The following is a 13,079-nucleotide window of genomic DNA, read 5'->3' as shown; positions in this document are numbered from 1 at the left end:
AAAGAAATAAAGAGGACCTCTCGTAGGTTCAGCATAAGCCTCGTTGAGTTGAAAATAAAAGCGCGACTCGCTTGTCTGCCTCTGGTTTAGGAGTTCATTCCTCGCGGGCCCGCGGCTGTGCACTCTTAAAATATCGGTATTGATGTTCGTTGTCATATGCACATGCTTCTTAGTAGGTACTTACCTGACTAGGCATATAGGTACGGGCCGATCGTTTTGTCTTAACCCATGCCCTCCACATAGAAATACAGTTCGTAGCCGTACATCTTTAAGGAAGACTCTATGATTTCTCCCCTTTCATCAAAAGCCGAATCAACAAAATCCACTCATATTATATTTCGTTTGGTTACGACGGGGAGGTTTCCTTTGGCATTGCAAAACCACAACTAATGATGTTGTCCGAGGATGTCGAGGATAGTGGGTATCTGCTGTCGAGCAATGGCAGCCTAATACATTGGGTGTTTGTTCCTGTCAAACATGTTTAATATCAGCACCAAGGGAAGTGTCCTATGAAAATACAGGGTCACGGCACATAAGCAGGCATGTCATACATTTCTGATTTCACATACACATCTCGCAGCTCCAAAGCTGCCTAAGAAGGGATTGCATATCACGACCACATACTGACCACGTTCACATACAGCCGGCACGTCGGCATTCACATCGGTCCCAGCAGGCGAGCGACAGAGAACGACAGGCCACCTCGCTTTTCGCCGCCTACCGTGGCGTCATCTACAATGGCTGAGCTGGCTGGCGCCCCAACTACAGGTTCCGACCCCGCCGCCAGGGGCAGGCCGAACGCTGAGCGCTGGGGAGCGCCGCAGCCGGCGGACGTCGGGGGATATGGGCGACTCCTGTCCTCTGCTGATGAGCCGGAGCTCTCCCAGGCCGGTGACGGGGTGCGGGCCTGATCAGCTCCAGGGGAGAGGCTCAGTGGCTGTGAGCAGGCCGAGCCCGGTGAGCTGGTAAGCTGTGAGCACGCTGAGCCCGGTGAGTTGACCAGCTGAGGACAGGCCGTCTCGGCAGGGAGCAGCAGCGGCCTGCCGAAGTCGGGCCGCGGCCCCAGGCTGAGCTGCTGCAGGGTGGGTGCTAGGTACAGCGGCTGTAGAGCGGCCTGCAGCAGCGGCAGGGGCCGCAGCGGCAGCAGACGCGCCAGACGCGCCAGCGCGCCATCCGCCGCCAGCTGTGCCGGCGGTGGTGGCGGAGGGGGCGGTGGTGGCGCAGCGCGACGCACCATGTTCTCGTACTCCTCACGGAGAGCTGCCGCCTCCAGCTGGGAGTCGGCCAGTGCGCGGCGCCGCCGCAGTTTGTCGGACATGGGTACCTGCAGCTGACCGCAGCGCTCCTGGCCGGGGAGAAGGCGACCCAGTCGGGAACGGTAGCCTGGGGAGAGAAAGGGCAGTAGTGTCAGGTCGTATCACACATAGTGAAACAGACCTGAGGTCACGTAGGTTACAATACCTATTTTTTATGTCAAGTTCAAGCAGATCATGTCTCTTAGTTCAAACGGGTCTTATATCAAAGGTCACAGTCACAAGACAGATCCACGATATCACAAAGGTCATACGACACACTTTTGAGGTCACACAGTACCAATTTGATCAGTGAACATTCTTTTAATCGGTCTCACTTTGACAGTGAGAAGACTGGTCACTGCATGTCAATGAGACAGGTATTTGTGAAGAACGGACAAAACTGATCAGCGAGACGATACCATGAAGACAGGGATAATAGGATCGTATCGTTGTATTTTCAAGCGCAGAATGACAATGGAATATATGCGATGTGCATACTGAGCAGGCGTCCACCGCGTCCAGAGCGTTCATGGAAGTTGTATATGAAAGGCAAAACAGATCTCTAGTCTACATGCGTATTGTTGGAGAGCTGTTCCGTGGTTATTGCAGGGAAAAACAAATTTCTAACTCTTTTGAATATATGCATAATTTGAAAATAATGTCTTCTAACTGAGCAGACTTCTTTAAACAGACTTATTCTAACCCTATACGCGCTGAGCGTTAGGGTAAACGGCAAACGCACGGTACGTCAGGCGCTCGCCACCACCGATTCGCATTTCGCCGGGACCGTCGCTCGCTCCCCTACTGTCATATTGTGGAAATCTGAGACGCATTCCGAGTCTCGCCGTCACCCCGTCTGGCCCGCCGGTTTCCCGTCGCCGTCTGGGGACTGCCAGACGTTCTGACGTCTCTGTCCGAGTCCCCCAGTCTCTGCGGCCCCCTCCGGCCGGCCCGCGCGGCTGAGTGTCGCCCCGCGCGGCTGAAGTGTCGCCCCGTTTCCGAGGGCGATATATTAGGTGAGGTGATTAGCGGGTGCGGCCCACAGCCGGTCGCCGGTGTCGCGGAGGACAGGCCGACCTCAGGACGGTGTGTCTCCGGCCTCACTCGGCGTGTCGCCGGCCGGCGGCGGCACCTCTCATCAGCGGCGGTGGCACGCGCCGACCGACCGGTCATCAGCGTGTCACCACAACGGATGTCTCTGTCCCGGCGGCGGCCGTTCCGGGTCGTTTAAACCTGAAGTAGGCGACGGCGGCGGCTATTCTGACACCGATGTCGTCGTCTGTTGGTCGTGCTTTGATGCCTCCCCGCTGGCGGCGGGTTGGGATGCCAGCCGAGGTGCGGTCACTGAAGGCACCTTTCATTGCGGTGTCGTCAGTCACTGTCTCTTGTGACAGGCAAACTAAAGAAATGGAGAACTGGGAGACTGAGAATTGGACTCTCAAACAAATCGGAGCTGTGCGGTCAGTGATACAAAACGATGTAAATGTGACTGCCCCAACGACACCGAAGAGCAGGATTCTTGAGGACAGTGCCACTTGCCAGCGCCACCGGCCAGGACTCCACGGTCTTCCCATTAATACCTGTCACTGTGTCTCGACCCTCACCCACTGTGTCTGGCTCGTGAGAGGCGCATATTTCACCGGAAGGATGTTGAGTGCGTTCTCCATCGTCTGGCTAACATGATCGGAGGGGAGGGCCCGATGGAGGCACGTCAGGAATGTTGCTGTCCTGGGGATCGTGCGCCTCCCCTCGCCGGTATTGCGGGACATCCGCGACGCTGGCTGCCCCGCCGACAAGCGGGAATCCACCGAAATGCGATGCAGTTTGTCCGAACAAGGCGAACTGATGCAGCCTATGTGGACTGTATAAGAACGGGCGGCTGACTTTGCACCGCCGTGTAATTGTTGGATGATGACCTTGTGGTTTACAATAACGGTACTGTCTCCGAGTAGCAAACAAATGACAATCAGCAACATGACCTTTCGGTATAGGTACGGCTCTCGCGAGATTAAGCGGTAGGTTTTGCACTTTTACATTTCCGGTTATATCTCACAAACTAATCGATCTACGATGAAGCCATTTTACACGATCATGGCCGGTTTGTTACCCAACAAGTCAATCACATCTTCAAAACTTAAAAGCTTAAGACGACGAAGATATAGCCTGAAGAACACTAAATTTTCTAGGTGCAAAACCTACCGCTAAAACCCGCGAGACCTGTACGTTCGTGCCCGTTAGACGGTGGTATTTCGCGTCGTAAGTATGAACGCAACGTATATTTTCACCAGCCACTGACTTCTGAGTGTCAAGAAGGCAAGAAGAAGGCCTAAATAACCGTTTTCACGACGGCCATCTGGTACACATTTGGTGAAAATTAGGTGCAGATTCGGTCAAAGTAGGTTCAGTATGTTTCTTAGTTGCTATCAGCTAGAGTTTTTGTCAAATTATCAGACATTAGGTATCATTGATAAGAACACTGAAATAAATTCATGATATGAAGAAATTTGCTGTAAGAGATTTCGTGCAGATTTGGTCAAATTGCATATAGGCCAAATTGCATATAGGGAGCGCCGCGGATGGGGGAGACAACGCAACCTGTGGCGCCTGGTCCTCTGCCGGCGGCCGCCTCAGCTGCGGCCGCCGCGGCCGGTGCGCGGCCCGCACATAGAACGCGGCGCGGTAACCGGCCGGGACGTGTGCGCGGCCCGAACGGGTGGCAGTCGCCTCACGTCCGCGGCGGCTTCTTGATTGGTGCGTTAAACATTCAGTCAATGAAACCGAAACTTCTTGAGTTAAGCCACGAACTGTGTAAGAGACGTTACGACCTGCTATCCGTCACTGAGACCTGGTTGAAGCCCAGCACTCCCAACAGACTGTTGAGCTTCCCGGGCTACCGCGTGTTCCGCGCTGACCGGCCCGACAAGTCCGGCTACGGAGGTGTCGCAGTGCTGTGTCGTGACGCGATTGACGCCTCCGTTATTACGGTCCCGCCGGCAGCCAACCCGTCCAGCAAGATGGAGTCACTGTGGCTGAGTGTCGGGTCGGGTCGGCGCGGCCACCAGTTTGTTTTGGCAGCGGTGTATCGGCCTCCGAGACGGACTGTGGCGGCTCTAGAAGCTGATTTCGAAACTTTGGAAACGCAACTGCAGCATGTGATGATTAAATTCCCCGGTTCCAAAGTAGTCATAAACGGTGACTTGAACTGTAATATCCTAGCGGACAGCTCCGATTCATCTCGGCAAACACTTGTGAACTTTCTTAGCATTTACTCTATGTCGCAACTAATTGTCGAGCCAACATATGCTACAGGATCCTTGCTGGACGTGATTATCGTGAATGATCGCGACATTATTAGGAAGAGCGGCACTAGGGTGTGCGACATCAGCCCGCATAAGTATGTTGTCGCGGCGCTTACCATCCCTCGCCCTCGTGCGAAGCCCGCGGTTGTGAACTGCCGGCCGCTAAACCGGGTGAACGTAACGGAGTTGCATGCCAGCCTACATCGGGCAGACTGGCAGGCCGTTTACCGCGAAGGCCGCTGTTCCGACCAGTGGCAGCGCTTCTTGGACATTTTCTTACCTATTCTCGACCGTTTTGCACCGATGAAGAGAGTTACCATTCGAAACCCAGACGCCCCACATGTGACAGAGGCCACGCGTGAGTTGATGTGTCGGCGGCGCGCGGCCCGTGAGGCCCGGCGGGGCGGTGACAGCGGCAGCGCGGCTGAGTACCGATCGCTGAACCGCGCCGTGAAATCCGCCATACGCCGGGATGTGCGAGCAAAGGCTCCGCCACCGGGGGGGACGGGTGGGACATGTCCCCCCCAACCAAAATGTTGGGTGGGACATACTATCTTTTGTCCCCCCAATAATCGGCTCTCCCGCTGGTAGATAAATCGACTCTTGTTCCTGACACCGAATACAGAACATAGGTGCAAAGAATCTCCGAAGAAAAAACGTGATGAGAATCTAATTAACCTGTCGTCGATAACTATACCTATTGTCGCTGTGCTTTTTTAGTCTTTTTCTGTTATGGGGCCTAGGAGTTCAGGTTTTTTTTTAGTAGATCATATCGACAGGCGTTTTCGCGTTAGGTATATCAACGTGAGTCTACTGACGAATGTTCGCAATCATTCGGCCCATTCCGATGATGAATCCAGTAGGTATAGGTATCCAGTAGGTATATCCAGTAGGTAATCCAGTAGGTATATCAGATAAGGATCTCTCAATCAATTAAACGCTCAATACGGAGATAATTCTTTCGGGTAAACGCGTTCGTTCTTTTAGAGGAAACTTCCAGCTGTCAAATAAGAATATTGCAGAACTGTAGGATGAGAGAAGCTGTTTGTTTCCAGTGTTTGAGAGGTTAACCCTCGTTCTTATGGTGGGTCGGATTGACCCACACCCACCCCTCAGTTTTTCGCAAGTACATAACTCGCGTAATAAGTGGTTTATCGTGTCGAAACTATTAGTATTTCCCGGGAATTTTACACATCCTCTGAAAATTTCATGATCCTAACCCCCATGGGCCATGACTTTTGGGCCTGTAGCCTATTTCTCCAGACCATGTCAGGCCGAAACACCGATTCGGTGTATGTCAGCGCACATTATCTATACGTTTCCAGACTTGTTATGTCATAAAACCGAGCCAACATGTTGAAATGACGGTAGACACATGCAATTATGGTAGGTGTCAAGGTCACATGAGTATCAGGTCAAGGTCATTATACCGTTAGATGAATTTGGTTCACTTTTTCGAGTTAGGCATGTTACTAGGAAACGTTTTGGGGATGATGTCGAATTAACCCTCGCCGGCCGAGGGGGGGGGGGTGCCGCCCCCCCATAGGGTTTTTTTCGCGATAGCTCCGAACACGCTGGCGATAGAGAGCTGAAACTTGGCATACCTGACCTTTGATTCAAGCCGGATCTTTTGACACCAACTGCATTTTTGGATCAGGTCAGGTCGACGTCATAAGTGAACCTCTGCACGGTCTTCAGATGTCGCAACTTCGCAACGCCCTGACTGCCTGAGATGTCACAAGGAAATGAAACTTGCAGGATCTAGTATCCATTATGAGTCTCACAACTTGTATATCTCGTATTTTTCCTAAAGGTCATATGAGGTCAGGTCATTTTCGTGACCTCACCATTATAAGTCAATGGGGAAAAATGAAAACTGCTATTCTGGCGCCGGGAACGATCTCCAAATATCTCAAGCACACAGAATCGTGATTTGATGCACTCCTTGCAAGGTTAGATGCGTCACTTTTGCAATGTTGACCTTGCGTGACGTCATTTATGGCGTCATCAAGGTCATATTAGTTTTTCGTCAATAACTCTTGATCAAATTGAGCTAGCGAGTCGGGAAAGCCACCACTGGACTCAGGAAGACCTGCCGAATCGAATGATATGCGACATGACCTCTTTCAACCAGCTTCGTGACCTGGGGGTGCTGACCTGACCTTGACCTTGGGTCAACACCCCAAGTTGACCTGACCCGGACAAAAAGTATATCATTCGACGCGCCTGAGCGAGGCGAACACGATGCGACCAAAATCGCGGCCCTGTGGCCTTTTTTTGCGAAGTTATTCACCAAAAACTCAACCGTACCCTGGGCCACTTGACCTGACCTCAGAGGTCACCGGTTGACCTAGGACCTTAAAATCGGTACCAATCTCTGCGTCTCGTAACGGCGCACACGCTCGTTTTTTCCGCGACGCGCTAGCTCCACCAGGGGCGAAACGGCGATGGGGGGGGTCGTACCCGCCCCCCCCCCTCGGCCGGCGCGTATGTAGAAAACCAATAGGTCCGGCGAGGGTTAAGCATCCATTTGAACATTAAGAAGTAGTTTTGGTACCAATGCAACATGTTACTTACGAAGCCGTCTGTGGTGGTTGACACCTTTTTTGGCTAGCCGGCGGGACACGCACTTGTTGATCTCACCTAACCTGACCCGATCTTCGCCAAATGCTAAAAATGGATTCAGATTCAGCGCAAAACTATGAGCTACATACCAGTAAAAAATTGAAGTTTGTTTTTCAAGTTTTTTTCTGTCTGGTGTGTCAATATGAGGAAGGTACAATCAAATATTGGGTAATATTGCATGGGTCAGGTGGCCTACCATTTCTCTATTTTATTTCTTTTTTTCTAATTAAAAAATCATCGTATCAACTATCAGGGCTATGACGAAAAACAAGTGGCCTAAATCCGATGAGAAAACTGGATTTGGGGGTACCCTAGGTTTAGAGGAGATACTAGGGCGCGGATGGGCGAAGAGCAGACCGTCCCCCCCAACCAAAAGTCCGTGGCGGAGCCCCTGTGTGCGAGAAAACTTAGGGCAGCGCATAGTGGAACAGGGCCCGACTGCTGTGTACCGAAATATTAGGCAAGTCATCGGCAATAGCAAGGGCGTGCGTGCTACGCCGACAGTCAGCGCTGATGCGTTAAACGAGTATTTTGTCGGCGTCGGGCCTAACGTTGCTAGGGAGCTTGCCGAGTCGGGTGTGACCTCCGCAGACGATATATGCCGTGTCCCGCGTGTTGGCTCGTGCGGTTTTACTGTTGGTACCATCGATTACGACACACTCAGACGAACGATTGTCGGAATGCGTAACACTTCGGCCTGTGGCATGGATGGTTTATGCATACGCACCATCAAGCTATGTTTCGACGCGATTGGAGTGCCGTTGCTGAACATCGTGAATACCTGTCTGTCAAACTGTGCTTTCCCAGAGGCGTGGAAACAGTCAATAATCCATCCTATTCACAAATCCGGTCCTTGTTCCAACCCAGCCAACTTCAGACCTATTTCCTTAGTCCCCGTCATGTCCAAAATCGTCGAGAAGGTCGTTCAGCGTCAACTCTATGCTTATTTGTCATCCAATCATCTCTTAGCTTCAGCTCAACACGGTTTTAGGCCACGACACTCAACAGAAACTGCATTGCTCAGCGTATCCGACCATATTTTATCTGCGACAGACAGAGGTGATCTTACTCTACTCTGTCTGATAGATTTAAGTAAATGTTTTGACGTTATCGACCATTCCAAACTATTGACCAAACTAGAGCAGCATGGAGTTGACGCTGAATGGTTCCGCTCTTACCTATCAAACCACACACAGAGTGTTTCCATCACTGACCCTGTTTCTGGTCGAAGGTGCCTCTCGCGACCGCTGCGAAACAGTGTGGGGGTGTACCAGGGGTCTGCCCTCGGGCCATTGTTGTACACAGTGTTCGCCAATGACCTGAGCCTCTGCGCGCCTGATGCCCATGTCGTCCAATACGCCGATGACACGCAAGTGCTTGTGTCCGGCGGTAAGGATGACATTGCGGCTCTGGTAGGGCGCATGGAGAGCTCCCTCACGTCTTTGGACGTGTGGTTCAGGGCTAATGCCCTGAAGGTGAATGCCTCGAAAACCCAACTAATGGTATTTGGCAGCAGGCCGAACCTCCGCAGTGTCCCCACGATCGAGGTGCGTTTCCGTGGCGAGACTCTACGCCCGGAACGGAGTGTGAGAAACCTCGGCGTGATATTCGACCCTACTCTGTCATGGGACGAACACGTGGCACATGTCGTGCGTAAGTGCTTCGGAATGTTGATTGCCCTCAGCCATATCCGGCATTACCTCCCTCAGAGGGTGATACCAACAGTTGTGCACGGTCTAGTACTTTCTCACGTTAGGTACTGTATAACTGTGTTCGGTAATTGTACTGGCAAAAATCATAGGCAACTCCAAAAGATTATTCACTTTTGCGCGAGAGTGGTTGCTGGGAGACGCAAATTTGACCATATTTCGGATATTTTGAAAGGTCCTGACTGGTTTACATCTACACAGCTGTCGGATTACCACACACTTTCTCTAGTCCACCGAACACTCCGGTGGGGAGAACCGGCTCCACTTGCCTCACTTTTTATCAAAAGCTCGAATTTACGTATACGACAAACGCGACAGGACAACAGTTTTTACCTACCTCGCATCCGATCGGAGGCAGGTAGACGCCAGTTTGCGTACCGGGCACCGCAGCTTTACAACGGTGTGCCGGTGGAGCTGACTGCCCTCAAGCATGATGCCTTCAAAAAGAACTTGCGTCTTTACCTCAAGAGAGAGTACGAGTAGGTGCTGTTCCGGTATAGTTACGCCACGCCGATGAAAAGCAGACGAAGTGCTTTCAATTAAAGTTTAACACGTGTTTCTCAGTCAGCAGTCTGTGGTGAGCCATGGACAAGCCGAAGACTTGGATAAGATTCAATGCACAGTTGGACTACTGTCGGTTGTGGTTTAAGGTCGGGCCAATCGGTGCATCTAGTACAAACGGAACATCCCTCGACGTGCTGACTGCTGAGTATGCGATTTTTAGTTGAAGAGCATCTCATCGTGCCTTAACTGCGAACTACGGTACTCACTCTGGAGGAGGTCCCGGGCCAGAGTGCTCTCTTTGAGTGTCCTCAGGTGGTTGTGGTAGAGTTTTCGCTGCGCTACCAACGCCTGGGAGGTGCGCGGTCTTCGGTCGGAGCCGGCGCCGGCCAGCTCGGCCGACTGGTGCCTGCAGCAGAGACACAGCGTCAACAGCTTGGAGAAACACAGATACACACAAAGCATGGATACATGTACAGAGCGTCAGCTATTGACAGACACAGCAAATAACATTTTTGGATCCGATTGTGTGCGCAACTAGTCAAGCTTCTCTGCTTGTGTTAAAATGTTAGTTTTATTTCTCTTTCTTCTCTGTCTCAATCACGAGTTCTTAACAAACCATAAAAAATTAGTGTTGTTCTCCGCTTGTTCTACCCGATGTTTTTCTTGTCGTCAGCTAAAAACTATGCGTCAACAATCGGCTCGGCTGTCGGGAGTGACAGAGGGTTCCGTCCCTCCCGCTGTGATCGGTGCCACTCGACAATACGCTGCAACTCTGCGGCATCGACCCACCGACAGACGACGGTCACCTGGCGCAGTTTGGATTGGCACCGCCCGACGCACAGTCACGGTGGTCCTAACGATCGCTAGTTGGTCGATGGCTGCATGGTAAAGTATGACGAAACAATTGTCACTACATGTAGTAAATCCTCAGTGAAAACTGACCATGTCCCGTATTAAATTTCTGTGGGGTGGTCCCAACTCCCAGCGCACAGACTTTCCCAATGGGATAGGAGCTCTTCTACCACAGTTTGCACATCAACCTGTTGGCTGTGTGGTTGGCCGGGATTTCCACAAGCGCCTATGTATCTCCCCATGTGCGTTGGGTCCCACCACAGCCAATGGAGCCATCCCTGCGTGCGGTGGGTCCCACCAGAGACAGCATTCCTGGGGTTCCGGTCTGCTGTCCCGCATCACTGACAGGATCTGCGCTGCGACTTTTTCCGAGTCGCAAGACACAGCTGTCGTCGATTCAGCGCCGCGGGGGTTCCGAACACAACCAATCAACGGTCAGACAAAAACGACGCCAGTTGCACAACTGTGTGACAGCCGGATGGGTGGCGCAGTTGTTTTAGTTTGCATTGTCACATCCAGCAAGAGTTGTCTTGTCTGTAGACAGACGAGGAACATTCTGCCTAGAAGACTTCTTTCGTTCATCGGTTCGGAAGATCGTACCGAGTAATTCTGCCTGTTGCCGATCTGTGGCGTTGTTGTTCGTCTCGCTACCTTCCAGGCGCTGCTCTGTGCCGATGCCGTGTATCCGGTTCCGCTCTCTCAGTCGGCACCGCTCTCCGGCCGGCGGCGGGCCGGTTTTTAGCAGGCCAGCGCGGGTGGTCCTCCGCCAGCTGGGCGAGCTCACCGCTCCGACGGCGCCACTTATCCACCGGGCACCGGCGCCTCAATGGCCGGCTTCTTCCTGGGCCGGCTGACGGTCTGTGTCAACAGAGGCCGCGCCGGCACGGGCCGCGCCGGGTCCGCACCGGCTGGGCCGTGTCGCCGCCCGGGAGCGGCCGCGCCGCCGTAAATTCGCGTGTTTATCCCGGCCCAGCCGGTGACGAGCGGCCGTCCAACTGCTGTTGCCACTTGGTCAGGAGTAACGACTGGTGGGCGCCGTGCGCGGCACGCCGCCTGTTTATTTGGGCCGACAATAGATACAATTGGGCGAGCTGCGAGCGCCTCTGACGGCGACTGGGGGCTGGTGGGACAGGTGGCCCCCAGCCCCCCTCACCCAAGGTAGATCGTCACTCAGACAGCTGAGCTGGCCATTCACTGAATATACTCGAACCCCTCCGGCTCAGAAACTGCAGACATTACAAACGTAGCAGACAGAGGAGAATGTTTCCATCTGTTCTCCTCTTCCAACAGCTGCGCGAACTGAGTTCAAGCTAAACAATACGGTCATCGCAGTTTCTTTTTCGCTAATTTACAACCACTGAGTAACGGTTTTCTTTTGTTTGGAGTTTGAGGTATGCCCCAGAGTAAATTCAACTTAAAAGGAGCATGAAATGATAATTAAAGCATCAAAAATGGACACAAATCTTAGCTATCGCAGTGAATCCTTTAACACCGGGGCCAACGAGGTCCCTTATATGTGCACGCAGTATTCCACGGATTTCGTGTGAAATAAAAACGCATCTGACCGCCAAGCCGCCAGTATTTAGATTGCAGCGAACTCAAACATAGACAATAACTACCAGTAAAACGCCTTTTGGGCGAAGAACGAGCGAGCGAGATAGTGAGCCCTGCACGTGCAGAAGGGCGAGAGGGTACTTTCAACGGGCTTGTGCAAAGCACCCTTCTAACCGGTCGCTAGCGGTGTACCAAATTTGAACGCAATCGGTCCAGCCGTTCCTGAGATCTGGAAGCGGCATTCTGCACGTGCGCACGTGCAAACGGGGTCCAAAATGACTTTTGCACGGCACCCTACTAACCGGTCCCTAACCGTGTACCAAATTTGAGCGCAATCGGCCCAGCCGTTCTCGAGATCTGGAAACGCCCCCTGCACGTGCGCACGTGCAGTAGCACCCTAACCGCAACACATGGGAATGCATTGCCTGGTGGGTGCCTACCTGTATGCCAAGTTTCAGCGAAATCGCCCCAGTAATTACCGAGTTACTGAAATGGGAACAAATTTGGCACCTCTTATTGTTGTATTTTGCACGTGCAGTGGGGGTCACTCACATAGATGAAGAGTATCCGACCTTTGGTAGAAGGGATGCAGCTACCCTATAAAAATGACCGCAAGACAATCGCTCAAGCCGTTGCTGAGATATGGGCCTCTCAAAATCATTACTTTTGAAAAACTGCTTGAACACCCTTGACTTTTCACGTGGCACGTGCCACGGCGGTCACTGAGATGTATAAAAAGTAGTCAATTACGGGGTAGAAGGGATGGGCTACCCAGCAAAAAAGACCGCAGGCCATTCCGTCCAGCGGTTGCTGAGATATAAGCCTCTCAAAAGCGTTACAGGCCGGGCCGGGCCGGGCCGGGCCGCTCATACTGAGATTTTTCCGTTATATTGAAAAGACTTCGCTTCGCTCGCTGCGCTCGCTCGCTCGTAATTATGGACGCATTCGACAACAAATGGTAGGTATCCTGCTACAAAGCCTTTCTGTGAAAGCTTTTTTTAACAAAAAGGTACCAGGATTTCAAGTTTCTACTTTTACCTATTTTTCACGAACCCTAAAACTTTCTGAAATATATTTTCAGCAAACCGTGTGCGCATTTCAGCTCCGCTCACTTTTTACTCCGTTTTACGTCCCCTGAAGTTGTTTAGGTAGGTATGTATAAAACACTACATATGCAACATATGAAGATTTGAAGTTACATCGATTGATTGATTGATTGATTTATTGGTACCGCTGCGAGG

At 52.1% G+C, this 13,079-nt stretch overlaps 1 protein-coding gene across 1 annotated transcript in view; it reads right to left on the bottom strand.

Annotated features, from left to right (window-relative positions):
• Positions 1-13,079, bottom strand: part of LOC122364767 (doublesex- and mab-3-related transcription factor C2-like) — a 36,726-nt gene that overhangs the window by 12,566 nt on the left and 11,081 nt on the right. The window contains exons 3-4 of the mRNA XM_043335486.1: positions 9,699-9,838; positions 722-1,383 (exon numbers count right to left, since the gene is read on the bottom strand). Coding sequence (XP_043191421.1) covers positions 722-1,383; positions 9,699-9,838 — 802 coding nt within the window. The remainder of the gene's footprint in view (positions 1-721; positions 1,384-9,698; positions 9,839-13,079) is intronic.

Source organism: Amphibalanus amphitrite, unplaced genomic scaffold, assembly GCF_019059575.1.
Source record: "Amphibalanus amphitrite isolate SeventyFive unplaced genomic scaffold, NRLGWU_Aamphi_draft 000027F_arrow, whole genome shotgun sequence".
NCBI lineage: Eukaryota > Metazoa > Arthropoda > Thecostraca > Balanomorpha > Balanidae > Amphibalanus > Amphibalanus amphitrite.
Note: the sequence above shows the minus strand (reverse complement) of the source record. Positions and strands in the feature narration are given on the sequence as shown.